The 25838-nt window shown below is 42.1% G+C and overlaps 1 protein-coding gene across 1 annotated transcript in view; it reads right to left on the reverse strand.

Moving 5' to 3' along the window:
- Positions 1-8329: 8329 nt before the first annotated feature.
- Positions 8330-25838, reverse strand: part of LOC129461240 (putative adhesion G protein-coupled receptor E4P) — a 47933-nt gene continuing 30424 nt past the window's right edge. The window contains exons 12-17 of the mRNA XM_063615825.1: positions 21552-21787; positions 17962-18028; positions 17283-17374; positions 13909-14089; positions 11463-11558; positions 8330-10188 (exon numbers count right to left, since the gene is read on the reverse strand). Coding sequence (XP_063471895.1) covers positions 10063-10188; positions 11463-11558; positions 13909-14089; positions 17283-17374; positions 17962-18028; positions 21552-21787 — 798 coding nt within the window. The 3' untranslated portion in view covers positions 8330-10062. The remainder of the gene's footprint in view (positions 10189-11462; positions 11559-13908; positions 14090-17282; positions 17375-17961; positions 18029-21551; positions 21788-25838) is intronic.

The following is a 25838-nucleotide window of genomic DNA, read 5'->3' on the forward strand; positions in this document are numbered from 1 at the left end:
TATTGGCCAGGCGCAGTGGCTCACGCCTGTAATCCCAGCACTTTCGGAGGCCGAAGGAGGTGGATCATGAGACCAGGAGATTGAGACCATCCTGGCTAACATGATGAAACCCCGTCTCTACTAAAAATACAAAAATTAGCTGGGCGTGGTGGCGGGCACCTGTAATCCCAGCTACTCGGGAGGCTGAGGCAGGAGAATCGCTTGAATCCAGAAGGCGGAGGTTGCAGTGAGCCGAGATTGCGCCACTGCACTCCAGCCTGGGTGATAGAGTGAGACTCTTTCCCAAAAAAAAAAAAAAAAAAATGTATTGACCACCTCTATTGTGCTTCCCCCTCAAACACTGAAGTAGTTAAAAACATTGAAACATTGAAAAGTAATTATTTTAGAACCTAAAAAGTATTTTAAATTTAAGTATTTTATAGTCCCCAAACTAGAATTATTAAAATTATACTTTACTGGTTTTAATGGAAGTAAACTCATCAATAACAGTTTTTAAATTGACTTCTGAAAAGAAAAATCATTAAAAAAATATTATTTGGCCATACAAAAGGAGATTCCTGCCATTTGCAACAAGAACGAACCCAGAGGACATTATGCTAAATGAAATAAGCCAGGCACAGAAGGACAAATACTGCACGATCTCATATGTGAAATCTGAGAAAATCAAACACACTGAAAGAATAGAATAATGGTTATGAGGAACAGGGATGAGGTGAGGGAGAAATGGAGAGAAGTAGGTTAAAGGGCACATAGTTGCAGTTATGTAGGAAAAATAAGTTTAGAAATCTAATGTACAGCATAAGAACTATAGTTAATAATATTATGTTGTATTTATTTCATTTATTTGGGTATTTTCTCTATTTTCTTCGTCTAGCTAAAGGTTTGTCAATTTTATCTTTTCAAAAAACCAACTCTTCTTTTCATTGATTTTTTGAATTGCTTTTAGTCCGTATTTTGTTTATTTATGCTCTGAGTCTTATTATTTACTTCCTTTTACCAATTTTTGGCTTACTGTCTTCTTATTCTTCTAATTCCTTGGGGTGCACAGTTGGGTTGTTTATCAGAAAACTTTCTTCTTTTTGAGGTAGGGTGTTTATTGCTATGAACTTTCCTTTTGCTATGTATTAGGGGTTTCTGTATGATATGTTTCCATTTTCATTGGTCTCAAAGTATTTTTAAATTTCCCTTTTAATTTCTTCAATGAGCCATCAGTTATTTAAGAGCATAAGGTCTAATTTCCACATAGCTCTAAGTTTTCCAAGGTTTTTATAGTTGTTGATTTTTAGTTTTATTCCACTGTGGTCCAAAAAGATACTTGATATGCTCTCTATCTTCTTAAATATGTTAAGACTTGTTCTGACCAGGCCCAGTGGCTCACGCCTGTAATCCCAGCACTTTGGGAGGCCCAGGCGGGTGGATCATGAGGTCAGGAGATCGAGACCATCCTGGCTAACACGGTGAAACCCCATCTCTACTAAAAATACACACACACAAAAAAAATTAGCCGTGCATGGTGGCAGACACCTATAGTCCCAGCTACTCAGGAGGCTGAGGCAGGAGAATGGCATGGACCTGGGAGGCAGAGGTTGCAGTGAGCTGAGATTGCGTCACTGCACTCCAGCCTGGGCAACAGAGCAAGAGTCTCAAAAAAAAAAAAAAAAAAAAGACTTGTTCCATGGACACTAACATGATCTATCCTAGAAAATGTTCCACGTATAGCTGAGAAGAAAGTGTACTCTTCAGTGGTTGGTTGAAATGTCCTGTAAATTGTGCTAGACCCATTTGGTCTACAGAATAGTTTAAATCCATGTGTATTTGTTTATTTCTTGACTAGACAGTCTGTCTATTGTGGAAAGTGGGATGTCAAAGTCACCGATGAGTACTGAATTGCAGTCTATCTATCCCTTAGATATAATAACGTTTGCTTTATATATTTGGATGCTTTGGCGCTGGGTGTATATATGTTGATGATGGTGATAGCCTCTTGTTGAACTGCTATATCTTCTTTTTTTTTTTTTTTGAGACAGGGTCTCGCTCTGTCGCCCAGGCTGGAGTGCAGTGGTGCTATCTGGGCTCACTGCAAGCTCCGCCTCATGGGTTCACTGAACTGCTATATCATTAACATTAGGTAATGATCTTCTTTGGTTCTTTTTGTTATAGTTTTTGACTTATCATCAATTTTATCTGGTGTAAGTATGACTACCCCTGCTCACTTTTGGTTTCTCTTTGCATGATATATCTTTATCCATCCCTTCACTTTCAGTCTGTTTGTCTTTAATGTGAGGTGACTCTCTTGTAGGCAGTGTATAGTTTGTTGTTTTAAAAATTTCATTCAGCCACTCAATATATATTTTTTTCTTTTTTTTTTTTTGAGATGGAGTCTTACTCTGTCATCCAGGCTGGAGTGCAGTGGTACAATCTCTGCTCACTGCAACCTCGACTTCCTGGGTTTAAACAATTCTCCTGCCTCAGCCTCCTGAGTAGCTGGGACTACCAGCATGCACCACCACACCCAGCTAATTTTTTTGTATTTTTAGTACAGACGGGGTTTCACCATGTTAGTCAGGCTGGTCTCAAACTCCTGACCTCAGGTGATCCACCCACCTCAGTCTCCAAAGGGCTGGGATTGCAGGTATGAGCCACTGCACCCAGTATTACTCTCTATCTTTTAAGAGGAAATTTAATCCATTTACAGTCAAGCTTATTATTGATTAGTTAGGACTTACTCATGTCATTTTGTTAATTGTTTTCTCATTGTTTTATAGATCCTTTGTTCTTTATTTCCTCTCTTGTTGTTTGCCACTGTGGTTTGGTGGTTTTTCTGTGGTGGTGTTTTGTGTCCCTTCTCTTTCTCATTTGTGTATCTGCTATAGTTTCTTTCTTTGTGGTTACCATGGAGCTAACATAAAGTGTCTTGTAGGTATAATCGACTATTTTAAGGTGATAACAACTTAACTTTGGTTGCATAAGAATAATCTAGGCCTTTTTTTTCCCTCCTCACCTCCAAAAGTTTGTATTTTGATTGCCTTAATTTGTATCTTTAGCTTTTGGGTGTTCCTTAGCTGTTGTAGCTATTGATGTTTTTGACCTTTCTGACTTTAAACCTTCCTACTAGGAGATCAAAAGATTTACATAGCACCATTAGAGCACTGGGATATTCTGAATAGGATTATAAATTTACCTATACTGATGAGTTTTATTCCTTCATACGTTTTCATGATAGTAATTATTTTCTTTTTGTTTTCACTTGTGGCACTCCCTTAAACATTTCTTGTAAGGCTGGCCCAGTGGTAATGAATTCAATCTGTTTTTGTTTATTTGGGAAGGTCTTTACTGCTCCTCCATTTCTGAAGTATAACTTCATCAGATATAGTATTCTTGCCTAACAGTTTTTTTTTCTTTGAGCACCATGAATATGTCATCTCATTCTCTCTAGGTCTACAAGGTTTCTGTTGAGAAATTGGCTGATGGACTAATGAATATTTCCTTGCGTGTGACTTGACATTTTTCTCTTACACCTTTTAGAATTCTCATTTGTGTTTGATTCTTGGCAGTTTGATTATAATGTGCCTTGAAGAAATTTTTTTTTTTTTTTTGAGGCAGAGTCTCTGTCACCCAGGCTGAAGTGCAGCGGCATGATCTTGGCTCACTGCAACCTCTGCCTCCTGGGTTTAAACAATTCTCCCTGCCTCAGGCTCCTGGGTATCTGGGATCACAGGCGACTGCCACCATTCCTGACTAATTTCTGTATTTTTAGTAGAGATGAGGTTTCATCATGTTGACCAGGCTGGTCTTGAACTCCTGACCTCAGGTGATCAGCCCACCTCAGCCTCCCAAAGTGCTGGGATTACAGGTGTGAGCCACCCACCCAGCCAATTATTATTATTTAGTGACAGATCTCACTCCTTCACCCAGGCTGCAGTGCAGTTGGCACAGTCATCACTCACTATGCTTCCAACTCCCGCACTCAAGCGATCCTCCCACCTTAGCCTCCCAAGAAGCTGGAGCTACAGGTGCCCACTACTATGCCTGGCTAATTTTTTAAAAAAATTGTATAGAGATGGGGTAGACAGGCAGTCTCACTCTGTTACCCAGGCTGGCCTTGGAACTCCTGGGCTCAAGCAGTCCTCCTGCTTCAGCCTCTCAAAATGCTGGGATTACATGCATGAGCCACTGCACCTAGCCCCAAATATTTTAAAACTTTTTTTATGAAGGTCTTCATGGTAATCTAGGGTGTTTATGTGTCATAAAGTATTTAATCCCAGTTTGTATCATTTCTAAATTTTCAGTGCTATAAACAACACTGTAATGAACATCTTTGAGCTAAAATTTTAACACTCTACTATATAAGTGACTTTAAAATTAGTAGTGGGTTATAAGTTGGAAGAAATGTATATGTTCCCCTTAGTGTTTGATTAAAGACAAACATTTTTCACTACACAAAGGCTGCCAAAACTTTCCCAAACTGTAAAAAATAAACCATTAGAGGCTGGGCATGGTAGTTCACGCCTGTAATCCCAGCACTTTGGGAGGCTGAGGTGGGTGAATGACTTGAGCCCAGGAGTTCAAGACCAGCCTGGGCAACATGGTGAAACCCTGTCTCTCCCAAAAATACGAAAATTAGCCAGTCTCATAACTGGTCTCTAAATAAATAAATAGATAAAAATTTAAAATAAAATAATTTTAAAAGTAGCCATTAGAAATACAGTAATTTGGCTGGGTGTGGTGGCTCACACCTGTAATCCCAGCACTTTGGGAGGCCAAGGCGGGCGGATCACAAGGTCAGGAGATAGAGACCATCTTGGCTAACATGGTGAAACCCCGTCTCTACTAAAAATACAAAAAATTAGCCAGGCGTGGTGGCGGGCGCCTGTAGTCCCAGCTACTCTGGAGGCTGAGGCTGGAGAATGGTGTGAACCCGGGATGCGGAGGTTGCAGTGAGCTGAGACCACACCCCTACACTCCAGCCTGGGCGACAGAGCGAGACTCCATCTCAAAAAATAAATAAATAAATAAAGCAATATAGTAATTTGAAGTTTACTTAATTTTTGCTCCCAGAAAATTTTTCCATCATCAGTTCTAAGCCATCTGCTTGCCTCCTATTGTGACCTTTCTGTTCCATTTTGCCTAAAGTTATTAACTTTTTAATTGTAATACTTAGTATGTTGGATCAATATCAGATGAGTTCATTGTCTCATTTATCTCTGTAAGTTTACTATCCAGCAGAAGATCGGGGTCACTGATTGGGTTAATAATATTTGTTAAATGAATATATCCAGGAAAGAGAGTGTGCCTATCTACTGCACAGCAACAGAACACTATTCTGATATTCTGTCTCCCGAAGTGATCACTCTTGGTTTTATAAATAACACATTCTGATTTTCAGAATCTTCAAAACAGATCTCTTTTGTTTAATTTTCCAGTAACAATAACACTGTGCTCATTCTATTACTAATATTAATATTTATAAAATGATAATAAGTGATTGAGATCAGGTGTCCTAAAAGCATAGCCTGAGACCAGGATTGTGGTGCCCATGATTTACTGAGGGAGTGCTTGGAGGAGAAAAGTGAGGGAGTCAGGATGGGGTTGGGAAGTTGGAGGGTAAGGCTATGGTCTCAGCTGGAAGTGACTGCAGACCGATGTCTGGGGAGTGCTGGGGCATGAGTCATACCTCAGAGTTGGTGTCACTTTGAGTCAAGGGTCCCAGCCTTATTTATGCCTGTGTCAGTCAATTATTGGCTACATTGCCCCGACAATGGCAGGGCAGCGTGTCACCTCCCAGATGGAGCACTTCCTGTTCAGCTGAAGCCAGTTTCCTGGAGAAGGGGATGGAGGCTGAAAAGGAAATTAGGAACGGGCAGCAACAGTACCAGCTACTCTGCTCATGACCACCAAATATGAAAAAGAAAGCTATGAGTCCCTTAGACACTTGACTGAAGTTCATTGTCATGAGATTTTGAACTGCATTAAAAAAGAGTATTGTTTCTAATGATACTGCAAACTTCTTAGACATTCCAGTAAGCATTTCACTTATTAAAAAAAAAGTTTTTTTGTTTTTTTTTTTGCCACTCACTTAGACTTCTTTTTTTAACATTTATTTTAGGTTCTGGGTTACATGTGCAGGTTAGTTATATAGGTAAGTTGCATGTCACAGGGATTTCGTGTACAGACTTTTTTTAATCATCCAGGTAATAAGCATACTACCTGATTGGTAGTTTTTTGATCCTCTCCCTCCTCCACCTTCCACCCTCAAGAAGGACCTGGTATCTGTTGTTTGTTCTCTTTTTTTTTTTTATTATTTTTTTTGAGACAGAGTCTTGCTCTGTTGCCCAGGCTGGAGTGCAGTGGCATGATCTTGGCTCATCGCAACCTCCGCCTTCTGGGTTCAAACAATTCCCCTGCCTCGGCAGGATACCTGATCCCAGAGAAGTTCGAAGCTAACATAAGATAGAATTCAGTTATTCCCCTAGTTCCTTGTAATTGAATAGAAACATTTTACCAACTTACGTTAATATTATACAATTTTAATCCCTCGATATTGGAACTGCGTCTGACTCACTAACTGAAAACTTTCACATTTTGTGCTATTCACAATAGCACGTTTCAGAGCTATTGTTTTTCTCATTTTTCTTGCTCTAAGTCACCTCAGACATCTGTATTTATTACTGCGACTTTGTCCTTACCTATAAACTAATCCCTAGACCAATGGTTTTCAACTGGGAGCATTTTTGTTCCCAGGTGGCAATGTCTGGAAGCATATATACATACATACATACATATATATATATATATATATTTTTTTTTTTTTTTTTTTTGAGACCGGGTCTCACTCTGTAGCCCAGGCTGGAGTGCAGTGGCACGATCTCAGCTCCCTGCAGCCTCCGCCTCCTGGGTTCAAGCAATCCTCCCACCTCAGCCTCCTGAATAGCTGGGATTACAGGTGTGAGCCACTGCACCCAGCTAATTTTTTTTGTATTTTTAGTAGAGACAGGGTTTCACCATGTTGGCCAGGCTGACCTTGAACTCCTGGTCTCAAGTGATCCACCCACCTCAGCCTCCCAAAGTGCCAGGATTACAGGTGTGAGGCACCGCACCCCCTCTCTGAAGGCATTTTTGATTGTCATGACTGGTGGGGAAGTGTCACTGGCACCTACTGAATAAGGCTAAGCTGCTTCTAAACACCTTACAATGCAAAGAACAGCCCCTTACAAATAAGAAATTATCAGCTGGTGCAGTGGCTCACACCTGTAATCCTAGCACTTTGGGAGGCTGAGGCAGGTGGATCATGAGGTCAAGAGATTGAGACCATCCTGGTCAACATGGTAAAACCCCGTCTCTACTAAAAACAAAAAAATTAGCTGGGCGTGGTGGCATGCGCCTGTAGTCCCAGCTATTCGGGAGGCTGAGGCAGGAGAATCACTTGAACCCGGGAGGCGGAGGTTGCAGTGAGCAAAGATTGCGCCACTGTACTCCAGCCTGGCCAACAAAGCGAGACTCCATCCCAAGAAAATAAATAAATAAATAAATTATCCAGCCCAAAATATCAATAGTGCAGAGTTTGAGACATAATAATTAGGTGGAGGCCAAGAATATTTAATGTATCATTTCTGCCATTCTTGCCTTCACGAATTTTCTAATTCAGGGAGGCAGGATTTACAAACACACATGACATCACTTATGAAACAGCACACCATGTAGAGGGGTAAGTCATGTTGTACAGGCCTGAATAAATTGAGTTTAAAAGATGGATTTATTTGAAAGTCTGAAAAAGAAATTGGTTTTGAAGGAAGCAGAAGCCAGACTGGCTCTTAAAAAAAATGGAAAAGAATGAGAGAGGCAGGAAGGAAAGAAGGCAGCTGACCGGGAGTGGTGGCTCACGCCTGTAATCACAGCACTTCAGGAGGCTGAGGCGGGTGGGTCACCTGAGCTCAGGAGTTCGAGACCAGCCTGGCCAACATGGAGAAACCTTGTCTTTACTAAAAATACAAAATTAGCCGGGTGTAGTGGCACATGCCTGTAATCCCAGCTACTCGGGAGGCTGAGGCAGGAGAATCACTTGAACCCGGGAGGCGGAGTTTGCAGTGAGCCGAGATTGCGCCATTGCACTCCAGTCTGGGCAACGAGAGCAAAACTCCATCAAAAAAAAGAAAAGAAACAGCCTTCAAGTTGGAAGGGAGGAAAAATGGCCAATAGAGGAGTCTGAATTCAAACCTGCAACACCCAGAATACATGGCTTATTTATTCTTTCTTCAACCGCCATGGACCAGAGAGCAATCACAGCATCACTAGGAACTCGGCACAAGGGTTTGTCAGCTGCCCAGGAAGATTGCATTTTACGCAGCCTTTATTCGTGTACATTTGAAATTATGCAAAACAAAAAGTTGCGCTGCATGCACACATTTTGCAACCATGTGAATATCCCTTCATTTTCCCTTTTCCAAAGGAATCACATAACTTCAAAGCCAGCAGGTGGAGTGGATGTACACTATTCTGTTTATATCTATGGAGGAGACATTTGCGTTAATTAAGCAGAAAAGTCCTCAACCCTTTGTCTACAACCCCAGAAGACCTCACATGATTTTCATTTTGTTTTTTTTTTTTGAGACAGAGTACCACGGCCTCCCAGGCTGAAGTGCAGTGGTGCAATCATTGCTCACTACAGCCTCGAATTCCTGGGGCTCAAGCAACCCTAGTGCCTCAGCCTCCTGTGTAGCGGGGACTACAGGAATGTACCACTATGCTTAGCTAATTTTGTAAATTTTTTGTAGATATGGGGTCTCACAATGTTTTCCAGGGCGTCTCAAACTCCTGGCCTCAAACAGTCCTCCTACCTCAGCCTCCCGAAGTGCTGAGATTACAGGCATGAGCCACCGCGCCTGGTTTGAAATTTCTTCAAATAAATGATGATGGCTCTTGCCTATTATAACATTGACAGTCATTAGCATTTAAAATCTTTTTGGAGCTATTCTGTCATAACAATCATCCACACATTTATTAATGTGCTGAAAAACATACCTAAAAACCGGTAACTTTGTAAAAGTAATTAGACATGGTAAAACGAAAAAATGAGTCCGAATGACCCACGTTTTTTGTTTCCAGACATTTGTACTGGGACATGTTCAAGAGGACACTAAGAAAACAAAATGATCTTTAACCCATGTGTACATGTGGGCTCGAAAAGTCTCAGGCAGGCCGGGCTCGGTCGCTCACACCTGTCATCCTAGCACTTTGGGAGGCCAAGGAAGGTGGATTACCTGAGATCAGGAGTTCAAGACCAACCTGGCCAACATGGTGAAACCCTGTCTCTACTAAAAATACAAAAAATGAGCCGGGCGTGGTGGCAGGCGCCTGTAATCCTAGCTGCTCGGGAGGCTGAGGCAGGAGAATCTCTTGAACTCGGGAAGCAGAGGTTGCGGTGAAGGGAGATCACATCACTGCATTCCAGCCTGGGTAACCAGAGCAAAACCCCGTCTCAAAAAAAAATAAATACATAAATAAAAAAGTCTCAGGCAAAAAAAATGGAGAAATGTCAGTGTCTCGGACAAAAGAGCCTGTGCAGTGACAATACACCCCTAAGCTGGGATGATGATGCATTTTCGTATTGCAAAATGCAACACCCTCTTTAATACTGATCCATATGAAAATTGTTGAATTATGTGAATGTGGAGTGTTAATGTAAGATCTTTGGGAGCATAAAATACAGCAAGAGAGGCCAGAAAGGGAACTATGAGCTGAATCCAGATGCCAGTTAGTGAGTTTCTGGCAAGGTGGCAGTAGCTGCAAGAAGAAAATCCACTTCTCCCGCCCACCATCTTTAAAATGCATCCTTCGGACACTTCATTGCACGTGCCACACTACTGGACTCTGGATCTAAGAATTCTCCCAAATGTCTTGTTCTTTCTATGAACATAAAAAGCCAAAATAGGTGAATGAGCCTGGACTTTTCACAGGAAAGCTAGAAATAGTGGCATTTGTCCAATCTATGTGTGACCACAGGGGCGCTGTAGACAAACGGAAAGGTGCAGTAACTTCCGGGTCATTGCCATGGCATTTGCCAGGTCAGTTCACGTTTAGCCAAGCAGCAGAGACGAGATGAACCTGTGGCTGCCGTTGCTTGGTTGAATCTGCAGATAATGTTGCAGTGTCTCCTTTATGAAAGAATTCTGAGGACTTCCCCACTTCTTCCTACTTGCGGGGAAGATAATAAGGAGAAAAGGTGAAAGAGAAATTAACTAAAACTTCTAACTTGCCCAGAGATGACAAGCTAGGATTTCTGTTAGGTCCAAAGCTCAATATCTGACATTACAACTTCCCATCGTCCTCCAAAAAAACTCCACTATCTAATAATGGTTATTTTATTGTATCTTTTCACAAACATTTACAGGGGCTTCCTGTGGTGCCAGGCAGCCTTCTAAGTGCTTATTTGACATCATTTAATCTTCACAATGAGAAGTGCTACCCTAGCTAAGAAGCTCTCTGTCCCAAATAAAGCTCATATCTTTGAAACAGCTCCATGGTCTTAGCATTCAGGCTGCCGCAAGGGGCAAACCCAGTTTCACGAGTCACAGCACTTGGGAATCTGTGGTTTCTGACCAAAAAGAGTCTCTTCCTAGTCCTCCAAATCTAGATAATTTCACAAACCAGAGGTCGTTTTTATCATACACAGCCTTCAAATTTTTGGTCAAGTGCCAGCTTCTTGTAGTCACCTTATTTAAAACTAGAATCCTCCCACCCTGTCATTCCTGGCTGCTCTCCATTGCTCTATTTTTTTCTAAAGCATTTATCACTTTCTAACATACCATAAAATTCACTTTTTGGGGTCTGTTGTCAGTCCCCTCACTCAACTAGCATGTTAGCTCTGTGAGGTCAAGGACTACTGTCAATGGGTCCACTGATCGTTCTCCAGCACCTAAACAGTGCCTGGCACATAGCAGACAATAAATATGTGTTAAATGAATGTTGTTAATAAATTAAACTTTTTTTGTTAAATATCCCTTGGATGTTTGTTGAAGGAAGAAATGAAAAGAGAGAGGAAGAGAAGAAGGGAGTGATAGAAAGAATGAAACAGAGAGAAACGAGAGAGAAGGAGGAAGGGGGAGAAAAAGATAGATGGTATAAAAGAGAGTGAGAAAGAAATAAAATGTAAGGAAGGAGAGGGAAACCAGGAATGAGGGAGAGGAAGAGACTGAGAGAGAGCAAGGAAAAAAGGGAGAAAAGGAAGGAAGGAGGGAAGGAAGGAAGGAGGGAGGGAGGAAGGAAGGAAGGAAGGAAGGAAGGAAGGAAGGAAGGAAGGAAGAAATGGGTGGGTTCTGGTTTTGGTCTCAAAACCCAGAAACTTCAGCTGCATAATACAGGAATCTAATGCAATTTCTCTTTTCTTTCAGATCAAGGAACCAGAAAGCTTCTAGAGGCATGAGACGTCAGATTCCAATAAGGCACTCAGAAGGAGCTGATCTTACCGTTTTGGTTTGGGTAGTAGAGCGAGACATCTCAGTGCTTTCAGTTTCTACCCCTTTCCGCATCCCACTAAACCACTTTTTGTATTCCATTCGAACCTAGAAATTTGAGTAGAGAGGTCCGTGTTACATCCAGAGCTTGGTTTGGGAGAAAGGATACTAAAATGGGAGGCTAAAGATAAAGACACCAAGCCCTACTCTCTAGTTTTCCATATAATCTTGGCCATGCCCATGTTGATTCATTTTATTTAAACTCTAACTTCTCAGTTGTAAAAAAGGTGTGTATTAAATATCAGACACTACAGGACTCAATAGATGATGATGATGATGATGGTGATGAAGGTGACTATTGATGATAGTGCTGGTGGTAATGAAAGTAATTAAGATCATGGTGATGATGATGAAGGTGATGGTAATGGTGATGATGGTGATGATGCAGGTGATAATGATGAAGATGATGATAAAGGTAATGGAATTGATGATGATGAAGGTGATGGTAATGGTGATGATGGTGAAGGTGATGATGAAGATGATGATAAGGTGATGATAGTGATGATGATGGTGAAGGTGATGATGAAGTTGATGATAATGGAATGGATGATGGTAAAAGTAGCAGTGATGATGAAAGTGATCATGATGAGGGTGATGATGCTGATGTTGATGAAGGTGATGGTAGTGAAGGTGATGATGAAGGTCATGGTGATGGTGGTGATAGTAATGATGAAAGTAATGTGAAGGTGATAATGAAGGTGATGGTAATGGTGATGATGGTGATGGTGATGGTGATGATGATGAAGGTGACGGTAATGGTGATGATGGTGATGGTGATGAAGATGATGAAGGTGATGATGGTGAAGGTGATGATTATATAGGTGGTGGTGATGATAGTGATGTTGATAAGGGTGATAATGAAGGTTATGGTAATGGTGATGATGGTGATGATAGTAAAGATGGTGAAGGCATGATAAAGGTAATGAAGGTGGTGATGGTAAAGGTGATTATGATAAAGATGATAATGGTGATAATGATAAAAGTGACTATGGTGATGGTTAGATGATAATGGTGGGGGTGTTGGTGATTATATGATGGTGAAGGTCACCATTTATTGAACACTAGCTATATTCAAAACTCTGTATATGCAATATATCATTTAATTCTTACATAAATGGAGTGAGAGAGACATTTCTCCTACCCACAATTAAAGATGAAGAAGTTGAGACTCTTGCAGATAAATTGATATGCCCAAGGTCACACAGCCAGGACTCAAAACCTTGTCATCTTACTCAGAGCCCTGACGCTAACCATTACAATCACCCATCCTCTGTGATTCCAAGAATTGCCTTCCTCTAACCTCTTTAACATGCTAAAAATGACATTTAAAGATTTAATGCTCAGCATCATTTCACAAGGACAATTAAATTATATTTTACTTCTTCTGTGAGTGAGAAGTACCAAGCATTAAGGCACTGAAAGATTGAAGAGAAATTAATGACATGTTAAGATAGCCTTTTGCCACTAGCGTCTTAACTGCTGGTAGTTTTATTCAACAGCAAAGGGAAAATGCCAGGAAAATTGGTCCTAATTTTCTATGGAGAGTAAAATTGAAATAACACTCACTGAGATCTTAATAACAACACTAACTGAGATCTTAATGTGTGCTAAGGACTATGCTAGGAGTTTGCACTGATTCATTTAAATCTTCAACCCTGTAATGAAGGCATCACCACATTTGCAGATGAGAAAACTACAGATGATGCTCAGAAAGGATAGGCAGTTTACCCAGAGTCACACAGCCACCTACTCAGTGGAAGAACTGGGATTAGACTTGAAGTCTCTTTGAGTTTGTGGTAGATTGTACCACATATTTCAGCATCGCTTCTTGTGGTGCCCCTCACTACAGGAGGATTATTCATCCCCTGCTTGGTGAACTGAGGTATGGCCATGTGACTTGCTTTGACCAATTAAATGAGAGCAGAACAGAGATGCATCACTACTAGGTAGAAGCTTTAAGAGAGCTAAGCTGTGCTTTCCCACAATCTCCTTTTCCTGTGTGATGAAGCCATCAATGTTCTAAAAAGAGGGCCACACCTTCAGCCTGCTCCCCAGAGGAAAGACGATGTGGGTTAAGTCACAGTTATGTAGCACAGGCAAGAAATAAACATTTATTGTTTTAAGTTGCTAAGATTGAGTGTGGGAGGCAAGGGGCTATTTGTTATTGCAGCATAATCCACTTTATCCTGACTGATCCATGCTCTTCAGGATATGTTATGATGCTAAACAGATGAAACCCACAGCATATAGCATACCCCAGCAGTACCTAAACCCTCATCCCCAGATCAAGACAACCCCAAAATACAATTATAAAAGGTCAGGGAAGAGTTAGAACGTGAACAGCCATTCAATTAGACTTTAGGACTAGGCTGATGACAGACAAAATAATTAGCCTTACCTGGCGATTAAGGAGACAGTGTACCACAAAGAGCAACACTCCCTGAAGGGTGTTGATGATGGTGAATGAGTATGCAATGATTGATCCAATCGTCTTCCCTACTTCTTCAACCATAAAAAAACCAAGGCCCCAAGAACAGCCCAGGATAAATAGCTGAGCAATGGCTTTAAATGTCATGACTCTGCAGGGAATAAAAGTAATAATAACTATGATTTACCAGGTATTCAGTACAAGTGCTAACTAAATGCTCTGTGTGCATTCCCTTATTTAAACCTCATGACAGCTTCATGCAGTTAAGTGACACATACAACAAGGTCACACAGCTTGAGGATGAAGCGGAACCCATGACTTCAATCATGGCAAATCACTGAGTATAGTGCTTTTTCCCCACCATTGAAAATAATTTAATTTCTCTGCGTGTCTTCTGCCTAGATTTTTTAGAAGATTTATGGGAAAATGCCTTCTAGAAATTTGTATTAAAAATTTTGAATAATGGTGAATTCCTGACTTTAGAACATAACATAATGTTGGGTTTCTTCACACAAAATATATTGTGTTTCATATAATGGAGTGGGATTGTTGATGGCAGCTGGCTGGGAGAGCTGATGAGTGTGTGTGTGTGTGTGTGTGACCTCACTTTTTACTTTTTGTGTTACCCCCTGGGAATATAAACTCTATGAGGGCAGGGATTTTGGTCTGTTTTACTCACTGCTTTATCTCCAGTCCTTAGAACAATGCCTAGCACATAGTAGATACTCAACAAATATTACGGTTTGTGATAAACTTGCTAATTAGTCCTTCCTGTTCCTGATTTGGTTCCTAGGTTTTCCACAACTGCTATCTAGCTTGGTGATTTTTCTTTTATCCAGCCCTCCTTCCATTTATGCTTACAGAAAGATATATACTTATAGAAAAGACAGAAAACCTACCTATGTCTACATTTAGGAGTCAGCATAATCACTGATATATCAGGATTCTCCCATGACAACTTTCTCTTTGGCCTAAATGGTGCCATATGGCTTCATCCCCACTGACCATAGCCAGTTGCTCCAGAGTACACACCTGACCTATAAGGAGTCAATCAATCCATTTTCCCCCCAGCGAACCAGATTTTCTCTCTTAAGCATTTGAAGTAACAGGCTTGGAGAATGGACCTGTGAGACCCCTTTGGGGTGGCTCTGCCCTGTTCATCAGCTGTGGAAAGTCAGTCTGAAAGGAGAAGAGGACAGAGCCAAGACGCAGGCAAAGGGAACCATAAATATGTGATTTTTTTCTTTGGGATGGAGTCTTGCTCTATTGCCCAGGCTGGAGAGCAGTGGTGCAATCTCGGCTCACTGCAACCTCTGCCTCCCGGGTTCAAGCGATTCTCCTGCCTCAGCCTCCCAAGTAGCTAGGACTACAGGCATGAGCCACCACCACATCTGGATAATTTTTTGTATTTTTAGTAGAGACAGGGTTTCACCATGTTGGCCAGGATGGTCTCGATCTCTTGACCTTGTGATCCACCCACCTCGGCCTCCCAAAGTGCTGGGATTACAGGCATGAACCACCGTGCCCAGCCAGATATGCAATTCGATAGCGCAGTGGTTAATTCTGGAGCTTAGGAGGCAAAGGGACTCAAGTGGATGGGGGCTTCTAACAGATCTGGAACAAGTCTCTCAGCTCCTCTTTCCCAGCCTGCCCTCCTGCCATGATGTCTGAAATTTCTAGAATCCAAGTCCTTCCTATTGAAAGAGCACAATGTTTCCACCATGTCAATACCTTAACCTCGGATTTATTACTTAGGAAATAGACGAGGTAGTTAATCTCTACCCCAAAGTGTGACATTAACCTAGTGTAGCACAACAGGGTAACTGTCTATTCACCAGCAAGAGGAAGAGGTTGGCAGCAGGGCATGGCTGCTGGGGATGAGGTCAGACATGGAGCTTGCTGTTTGCAGTTCTAAGGAAGAAGTGAGCCCTTAGAGGGTAAGGAATTGAGAAATAGAGGGATGGGGAAACATCAAGAAGGGTGGCACTTTGACCCTCAAGAATTGAGGAAACCAAGGTTAAGAAATGTCAGATTCGACTGATAAGTAGAGGAGACTTGAGACAGGGTCTGAAATTAGACAGATAGTCCTTTAATTTTCATGCACATGACTCACCAATGCAAGATCCTTACCCATTCTTGGGTAAAGTGAGCTGTGGGCTCATATGATCAATGAGGATATTAGTAGCATTCACCCCACGGGTTGAAGCTATTAGCATACCATGAAATAATATTGATAAATGTCCAGCATCTATCAAGATTCTATTGAATATTAGTTTTTGTCATCATTATTTTTAATAGTGTGCCCATGAGAATTGAGTTTTAATAGGGTACCCATGAGAATTGAGTTTCTACAACCAAAGAACATGGAGTCCAGGTCGGCATGGTGTGGTTCATGCCTGTAATCCCAGCACTTTGGGAGGCTGAGGCGGGTGGATAGTCTGAGGTCAAGAGTTCGGGACCAGCCTGACCAATATGGCAAAACCTCGTCTCTACTAAAAATACAAAAATTAGCCAGGTGGGGTGGCGTGTGCCTGTAGGCCCAGCTACTCAGAAAGCTGAGACAGGAGAATTGCTTGAACCCAGGAGAATTGCTTGAACCCGGGAGTGGGAGGTTGCAGTGAGCCGAGATTGTGCCGCTGGACTCCAGCCTAGGCGAAAGAGTGAGACTCAGTCTCAAAAAAAAAAAAAAAAAAAAAGAAAAGAAAAGAAAGAAAGAAAAGGAAAGAAAATGGAGTCCAGGGGTATATGGGCTCCTGGTGGAGTGGGAGGAGGATGTTGATACTCTTGGAATTAATTTCATAAGAAGAGTGTGTTATACAAAGGAGGCACTTGATGAATGTTTATTTTTCTTCTTTTTTTTTTTTTTTTGAGACAGAGTCTCGCTCTGTTGCTCAGGATGGAGCACAGTGACATGATCATAGCTCACTGCAGCCTCAACCTCCCCGGCTCAAGTGATTCTCCCTTTGCAGCCTCCCAAATAGCTGGGACTGCAGGCGCATGCCACTATGCCCAGCCAATTTTGTACATTTGTTGTAGAGACAGGGATCTCAATATGTTGCCAGGCTGGTCTGGAGCAGCTAGACTCAAACAATCCTGTCACCTCAGCCTCCTCAAGTGCTGGGATTACAAGTTTGAGTCACTGCACCCAGCATGAATATTTATTGAATAAGGAAATGAAGTTACCTGAAAATCAGTTTCTATTTCTTCTATAAATTGTCCTTCACATACTCTTTATCACGCACCAGGATAATTTATATCATATTTCTGCGTGGGTTGTTTCTTTCCCAAAAGAGTGGTCATGTAGGAATAATGTGTGGGTACCACTGATCCTGATGCCTTCTTACCTGGTGTCCTGAATGGTGGAAACTTCTTTATTGAGGGAGGAAAGTTTGCTTCTCAAAATCCACAGAACTTGGAAGTAGAACACCAGGTTTATCTGTGGGAACCACATGAAAAAAGTGACTTGGAATTTTCTTTTGGAGCCATTTTATACAATCTAATTTGAGGAGGACCTAAGAATCTTTTCCCGAAAGACACAGGTTTTATAAAGATGGTATGCACATATATTCTGGTTTATTACATGCAACACACAGCATATACCCTGTAGCATTTGGTGCTTGATTAGGTGACTATCCAATTTATCATTCAAACTAGGACACTTTGAAAGTGGAAAGGTGCTGCTATTAATGTCTCTACCAGGGAACAGGTGTCATCAGAAAGTTTCTGGCAAACAGGAAACCATGTCACCCTGTGTAGAGATGCCAACAATTAAATATTTGTTGAATGGAATGAATAAAAGCATTTTGAAAAGAAGTCCCAGGAGAGATGACATTATTACACAAAGCAACAAGTGAGCCAGGAGGAATCCAAGGAAAGAAAAGTGAAGACAGTACTTGCAGGAAGAGGGGCTGATCATATTAAGCTGTATTTCTTATCTTCATCTCATTTCCCCTTAGATAAGAAAAACATTTTGTATGCTTGGTCAACCCAACGCGGGCGCACCCATAAATAATTATCACCTACCAAGATAATGACTGCCACTGGCCCCATGAAGCTCCAGATGAATCCTTTATCAAGCTTGAGCCAACAGCTGTTGAGAGAGAGAGAAGCATTAGCTGCCTCTTCCTTGGGAGAAGGCAGAGAGCTTGAATACAGGCTCCTGGGGCAAGATGTGAACAGGGTCGGGAGTTACTTCGCTCAGAATCCTGAATTTTAGATGGAGTCAGATGTGAGTTCTCATTTGATGCAGATGCATGCTCTGAGGCTGAGTTTTTTCAAGTGTGTAATAGAGCTAATCAAAGTACTGGAAAGATTAAATGATGACTGTAGCTCTCTACTGAGGCTTGAAGTCAGGGAATGTCAGTTCTCTGGCTTTGTTGTTCTCCTTCTAAATAGTGTTGGTCATTCTAGGTCTTTTGCCTCCTTTATCTAAACTTCAGAATCAGTTTGTCAATATCCACAAAATAATTTTCTGGGACCTTAATTTGGAGTGTGTTGGATCTATAGATCAAGTTGGGAAGAACTGCCATCTTGACAATGTTGAGTCTTCTTATCCATGAACATAGAATATCTCTCTATTTGGATATCCTTTGACTTTTTTTTATCAGAATTTTGTCACTGCCTTCATATAGAACTTGTAGGAAAGATTAAATAAGATAATGTGCTTAAAGTTTTTGAGTGCAGTTCCTAGCAATGAGTTAACAGTAATAAATGTAGTTAGCAAGTTGATAATGATTGCTATAATGAGAAAGAGAGTAAAAACAATAACTACAGCTATAAAAAACTAACTCTAATTAAGCATATTCCGTACACCAGGTACTCTGTTGTCCAAATAATTTGTATTCTTTCTTGGCTTATGATGGCAAAGGCAGCATACCTTATTTTTAAAAGGAAGCTGAGAGCCTGAATCTCCAACATTCAGTAGGGAGAAAAGCTTCCAAAGTTAAGTTCTATCCGAAGGGTTGCCAATTATGGCCCATGCGTCAGATCCAGCCCGCCACTTGCTTTCACAGGTTTTATTGAAAGACAGTCATACTCATTCAGTTATATATTGTTAATGCTGCTTTCACACTACATGGGCAACATTGAGTAGTCACCTCAGAGACCCTGTGGCCAGCAAAGTCAAACATATTTACTATCTGGCCTTTTATTGAAAATGTTGGTTCCAAATCTTTGCTATTGTGAATGGTGCCACAATAAACATACGTGTGCATGTGTCTTTATAGCAGCATGATTTATAATCCTTTGAGTATATACCCAGTAATGGGATGGCTGGGTCAAATGGTATTTCTAGTTCTAGATCCTTGAGGAATCGCCCCACTGTCTTCCACAATGGCAACCCAAATGTCCATCAATGATAGACTGGATTAAGAAAATGTGGCACATATACACCATGGAATACTATGCAGCCATAAAAAAGGAGAGTTCATGTCCTTTGTAGGGACATAGATGAAGCTGGAAACCATCATTCTCAGCAAACTATCGCAAGGACAGAAAACCAAATACCACAATGTTCTCACTCATAGGTGGGAATTGAACAATGAAAACACTTGGACACAGGGTGGGGAGCATCACACACTGGGACTTGTCGTGGGGTTGGGGTAGGGGGGAGGGATAGCATTAGGAGATATACCTAATGTAAATGATGAGTTAATGGGTGCAGCACACCAACATGGCACATGTATACATATGTAACAAACCTGCACGTTGTGCACATGTACCCTAGAACTTAAAATATAATAATAAAAAAACACCAAATTTCCATCTTCCATAATAGAAAAAAATCAAAAGGGAGTACTTAAAATTGTAAAAAAAAAAAAAAAAAAAGAAAAAGAAAGTGTTGGTCAACTCCTCTACTGTTCTATCTCCAGCATTCTGGCAGGACATAGAGTTCAAGCTGGAAACAAAGCATCTCTTTGACTTTAAGAGGGACAACACTGGGAAGCCGAGGCAGGCAGATCACCTGAGGTCTGGAGTTCAAGACCAGCCTGGCCAACATGGTGAAACCCCGTCTCCACTAAAAAATACAAAAATTAGCCGGGCATGATGGTGGGTGCCTGTAATCCCAGCTACTCAGGAGGCCGAGACGGAAGAATTGTTTGAACCCGGGAGGCAGTGGTTGCAGTGAGCTGAGATCACGCCACTGCACTTCAGCCTGGGCAGGTGAGCAAGACTCCATCGCAAAAAAAAAAAAGGGACAACAGTAACATACATGATGTTTTAGTGTATGCACAACCTACTTCCTAACCCAAGCACCATTAACAAAATATTAACTTCTTCAACTAACTGTTGTGTGCTGAGTTTTGCAAGCTTCATTAGTGAAGCAATAAAACATGGCTATTAAGACTATTTCCTTGAAAATTCTGACTGACTCGCCTTGCAGCTCTGACTTCGGGGAAGTTTATGAAATGCACTCAGGCCCAGGTGTCCTGTGTGTAAGAAAATAAACTGCTGATGTCATAGGGTCATGGTGAGAATGGCATGAGCTACTGCATAGAGGAAGCACCATTTTTGATGCACCATAGGGCTTTGATAGTTTTAATATTGGTGTTATTCTTCACATCTTGGAGATTCATCTCAGCACGTTCCACCTACTCTTTCAGAATCCAAGAGAACGTGTAGCTCATGGGTTCTTAATATAGGGCTCTGAATTTGCTTTTTTTTTTTTTTTTTTTTTTTTTTTTTTGAGATGGAGTTTTGCTCTTGTTGCCCAGGCTGGAGTGCCATGGTGCAATCTCGGCTCACTGCAACCTCCGCCTCCCGGGTTCAAGCGATTCTCCTGCCTTAGCCTCCTGAGTAGCTGAATTACAGGCACCCACCAAAATGCCCAGCTAATTTTTTGTATTTTTAGTAGAGACAGGGTTTCACCATGTTGGCCAGGCTGGTCTTGAACTCCTGACCTCAGGTGATCTGCCCACCTCGGCCTCCCAAAGTGCTGGGATTACAGGTGTGAGCCACTGCGCCTGGCCGGAATTTGCTATTCCTGTCCCTGAATTAGCTGAAGGTTTATTCAAATTTTTGTTTATATGCACATTTCTCTGAGGAAAAGGGCTTTGGTTTTCAACAAAATTCTCAAAAGGATCCAACCTCAAAGATGCTGAGAACCACTGCTCCAGGGATTTTCAAGAGAAAATAGAATTCAGGCTTAAGGAAGGACTGGTTTGAAGTATAATTGGCAATTAAAAGATGGACTAAGGGCTAAGCGCAAAGGCTCACGCCTGTAATCCCAGCACCTTGGGAGGCCGAGGCACGTGGATCAACTGAGGTCAGGAGTTCGAGACCAGCCTAGCCAACATGGTGAAACCCTGTCTCAACTAAAAATACAAAAATTAGCCAGGCATGGTGGCAGGCTCCTGTAGTCTCAGCTACTTGGGAGGCTGAGGCAGGAGAATCACTTGAACCAGGGAGATGGAGGTTGCAGTGAGCCAAGACCTCACCATTGCACTCCAGCCTGGGCAAGAAGAGCAAAACTCTGTCTCAAAACAAACAAACAAACAAACAAACAAAAAAACAAAACAAAACAAAAAGATGGACTAAGAAAACATTTTGATTTTAAGTCATCCAGGAGCCATGGCCATTGCTACTACCATCATAAAGACACACATTATGCTTACTGAGTAAATGTTCCATAATTCTGGGGTCCAACTATTGCTGACACAACAATAATTACAGCTGGGATCCCGTAGCCTACAGGGCACATGAACCTCTTCTTGAATCTGCCCGTGCTGGTGTAGTTGGCCACCCTGAGGTTCCTGACGGTGAGGAAGAGGTGCAGCCCTTCCAGGAGCATCCAGGTGAAGCAAGCCAGGTAGAGGAAGTGCAGCAGCCCTGCAATGATGGAGCACAGCACCTGGAGGGAACAGAAGAATTAGGGGTGTGCAGCAGATGTGGTCTGTACCTGATTATACGCTCAGCACTTAGCATTTCCTGGATGTGGCCTGGAATTTCTATTTGAGCACCTGTAACATTTTGCCTAGGGGCTACACATTTTCTGAGGACTTCTGCCAGCCATTGAAGTCTCTTTACATCATGCATAGAGCAGGGTAGAAACCCAAGGAATACATGTCGTGGGAACAGCCCCCAAATGTATAATAAACAAAAATTGGTAGAATCTACCAATCTAAGACATGTGCTCTACACTGCCCCCTGGAGATCCTCGGTGGAATTGAGCTCCAAATGTCCATAGTGGAAACATCTATTGGCTAGGTGCGGTGGCTCACGCCTGTAATCCCCAGGATTTTGGGAGGCCGAGGTGGGTGGATCACCTGAGGTCAGGAGTTTGAGACCAGCCTGGCCAACATGGTGAAATCTCATCTCATCTCTACTAAAAATACAAAAATTAGCCAGATGTGGTGGCGCATGCCTGTAATCCCAGCTACTTGGGAGGCTGAGGCAGGAGAATCGCTTGAGCCTGGGAGGCAGAGGTTGCGGTGAGCTGAGATCACGCCATTGCACTCCAGCCTGGGTGAAAAGAGCGAGACTTCGTCTCAAAAAAAAAAAAAAAAAAATTTCATGTGCTGATGTTCTAATCCCCAGTATCACAGAAGGTGAGTGTACTTGGAGACAGGGCTCTTCAAGAGGTCGTTAAGTTAAAATAAGTTCAGATATGTGCACCCTAATCCAATACGAGTTATGTACATCTAAAAATAGGAGATTAGGCCAAGGAGGGTGGATCACCTGAGGTTGGGAGTTCAAGACCAGCCTGACCAACATGGAGAAACCCCATCTCTACTAAAAATACAAAAATCAGCCAGACGTGGTGGCTCACGCCTGTAATCCCAGCTACTCTAGAGGCTGAGACAGGAGAATCGCTTGAACCCGGGAGGCGTAAGTTGCGATGAGCTGAGATTGTGCCATTGCACTCCAGCCTGGGCAACAACAGCAAAACTCCATCTTAAAAAATAATAATAAATAAATAAAAATTTAAAAACAGGAGATTAGAGTGCAGACACACACAAAGGGATGACCAAGTGAGAACACAGAGAGAAGACGGCCATCAATAAGCCGAGGAGAGGGGCCTCAAAAAAAGCCAACACTGCTGACATCTTGATCTCAGACCATGAACCTCCAGAATTGGAAGAAATTTAACTTCCATTGTTTAAATCACCCCGTTTGTGGTACCTTGTTATGGCAGCCAGAGCAAACCAATATACTTTTATAGAAGTCATGCTTCGTGATTTCTCATAATTCTCCAGATGTGTTCACAGACACAAAATTTTCCACTCCATGTGCAGAATAAGGCTTCCATTTCTAATCGTGATAACATAACGAGGACGGGATTTACCCTCCCACGTTACACAACTAAATGCTAAATGACATGCATGACATTATGAGTTACAGATATTGGAGAATAGGATTGAATATCTATGTTTACAGTGATCTCTAAAAGGAGGGAAAGGCCGGACAAGGTGGCTTATGCTTGTAATCCCAGCACTTTGGGAGGCCAAGGCATGTATCACCTGAGGTCAGGAGTTCGAGACCAGCCTGGCCAACATGGTGAAACCCCGCTTCTACTAAAAATACAAAAAAAAAAAAATTAGCTGGGCATAGAGGCAGGCACGAGTAATCCCAGCTACTTGGGAGACTGAGGCAGGAGAATCACTTGAACCCAGGAGATGGAGGTTGCAGTGAGCGGGGGCTGCATCATTGCACTCCAGCCTGGACAACAAGAACAAAACTTTATCTCAAAAAAAAAAAAAAAAGAATTTATGAGGCAAAATACAAAAATACCACAGGGTAGGGAGCTACAGTGGGGTTGGGAAGGGGGGAAGGGGAGAGATTGGCAGAGGGTTTGATTACTTATCAGCAAATGCTTGCAAGGAGACTAAGCAAAACTAGGAGAAGGCTCCTAAAAAGGAGTAGGCAGAACAATCTTCTGAGTTCACACAGAACTGGAAATAGCTTGTTCCTATCGTCCCAGTGGTTTGTTCTTCCTATTACCCAATTTTACCTGAAGTGTTCTGTGTGAGGGGAGTCTGCTATACAGATTCCCTGTATGTTAGAGCAGATTTTCTATAAACAGCCTCTCTGTATGTTAGAGTAGACTCTCCTAACATCCAGAATTTCAGGTAAAATTATCAGGAGAGTATTATATCATTAATGGGGCCAAATGAGCCCTAGACGAAACAGAATTCCATGACCACTCTATCCAGTCTTAGAATCAAGACTTGAATGTATCAAACTGTTTCCGAGTCATTTAATTATGTCCCCTCAAACGCCTAAAACTGTTTAAAGAATTTTTTTGAAAAGATACAGCACTAATAATTTAAAATTCACCAAGAATGGCATTCAAACAAAAAATAGCAGGCATGCAACAAAGCAGGTAAATCCAATCAGGTAATATACACACATCCTACTATTTTTGTCTCTCCAGAAACCTTGACTAACACAACCTCTTAACTACCAAATCCAGCAGTCTCTCTACTTGGCATTTCTGTTTGTTTTTGTTTGTTTGTTTTGGTTTTTTTTTTTTTTTTTTTTTTGAGACAGAGTCTTGCTCTGTTGCCCAGGCTAGAGTGTAGTGGCATGATCTCGGCTCACTGGAACCTCCACCTCCCAGGTTCAAGCGATTCTCCTGCCTCAGTCTCCCGAGTAGCTGGGACTACAGGCATGCGCCACCACGTCCGGCTAATTTTTGTATTTTTAGTAGAGACAGAGTTTCACCATGTTGGCCAGGCTGGTCTGGAACTCCTGACATCGTGATCACCTGCCTTGGCCTCTCAAAGTGCTGGGATTACAGGCGTGAGCCACCGCGCCCATCCATCTACTTGGCCTTTCAGCAGAAGCTGATCAACCTAGTTGGCACTTCCTGTCATTCAATGTCCTGGACACTCATCTATCCAGGAATTCTCACCTGCTTATCTTTGAGTCTTCTCGTATATCTTGTGTATCATCCTCCTCCCAATCTTTAGATTACAGGCGTGAGCCACCATGCCTGGCCTGAATTTGCTTTTCCTGTCCCTGAATTAACTGAAGTTTTATTCAAATGTTTGTGTATATGTACATTTGTCTGGGAAAAAGGGCTTTAGCTTTCAACAAAATTCTCAGAGGGATCCAATCTCAGAGATGCTGAGAACCATTGCTCTAGGATTTTCAAGAGAAAATAGAATTCAGGCTTAAAGAAGGACTGGTTTGAAGTATAATTGGCAATTAAAAGGTGGACTAGGCTGGTGTGACTTTTTTTTTTTTTTTTTTTGAGACGGAGTCTCGCTCTGTCGCCCAGGCTGGAGTGCAGTGGCGCAATCTCGGCTCACTGCAAGCTCCGCCTCCCAGGTTCTAAGCCTCTGTGTCCCCATCCGGAATGTGGAAACTGTGGCTCCTACCTCCTGGCCGTCCCTACCTCATAGATGTTTGCAGAGGTCCTGGCACCTGTGAAGACCCTCCTTACCGAGTGGCCTCCATTCTGAGAGCGTGGCTTCAAGGACTCTGGAGAGAATTATGGACAGACCATGTGCGGAGCTCTCCTCCTCCTGTCCCAGCGCCCCCTCTTTCTCTTCCTCCTCCTCCTCCCTCTGCCCCCTGCTTCCTCCTCCATAGAGCTTTATTCTTAATACATTTTACATATCACTGATCATTATTTCTGTAGCTTGAAGTGTCTCCTTCGTGTAGAAAACTCCAATATCCCTTTCTCCTGCTTCAATCTCTCCTGGGCTCAAAATTCCTATTGCCAATTTTCTATTGTATGTCTCAATTCCAGTGTCTGACCGGCACCTCTAACTAACAGATTTAAACCCGAATTCATTCTATTTCTTGCTCCAAGTCTGTTCCTCTTTCTCGCCATCCATCTACCCAACCTCCCAAATGGGAAACCTCTAATTCATCCTTATTTCTGCTTTCTCACACACGCATCACTTCCACATCTATTTGGGCCTCAAGTCTACCAACTCCCCTTACAAACATTT

Source organism: Symphalangus syndactylus, chromosome 13, assembly GCF_028878055.3.
Source record: "Symphalangus syndactylus isolate Jambi chromosome 13, NHGRI_mSymSyn1-v2.1_pri, whole genome shotgun sequence".
Lineage (NCBI taxonomy): Eukaryota > Metazoa > Chordata > Mammalia > Primates > Hylobatidae > Symphalangus > Symphalangus syndactylus.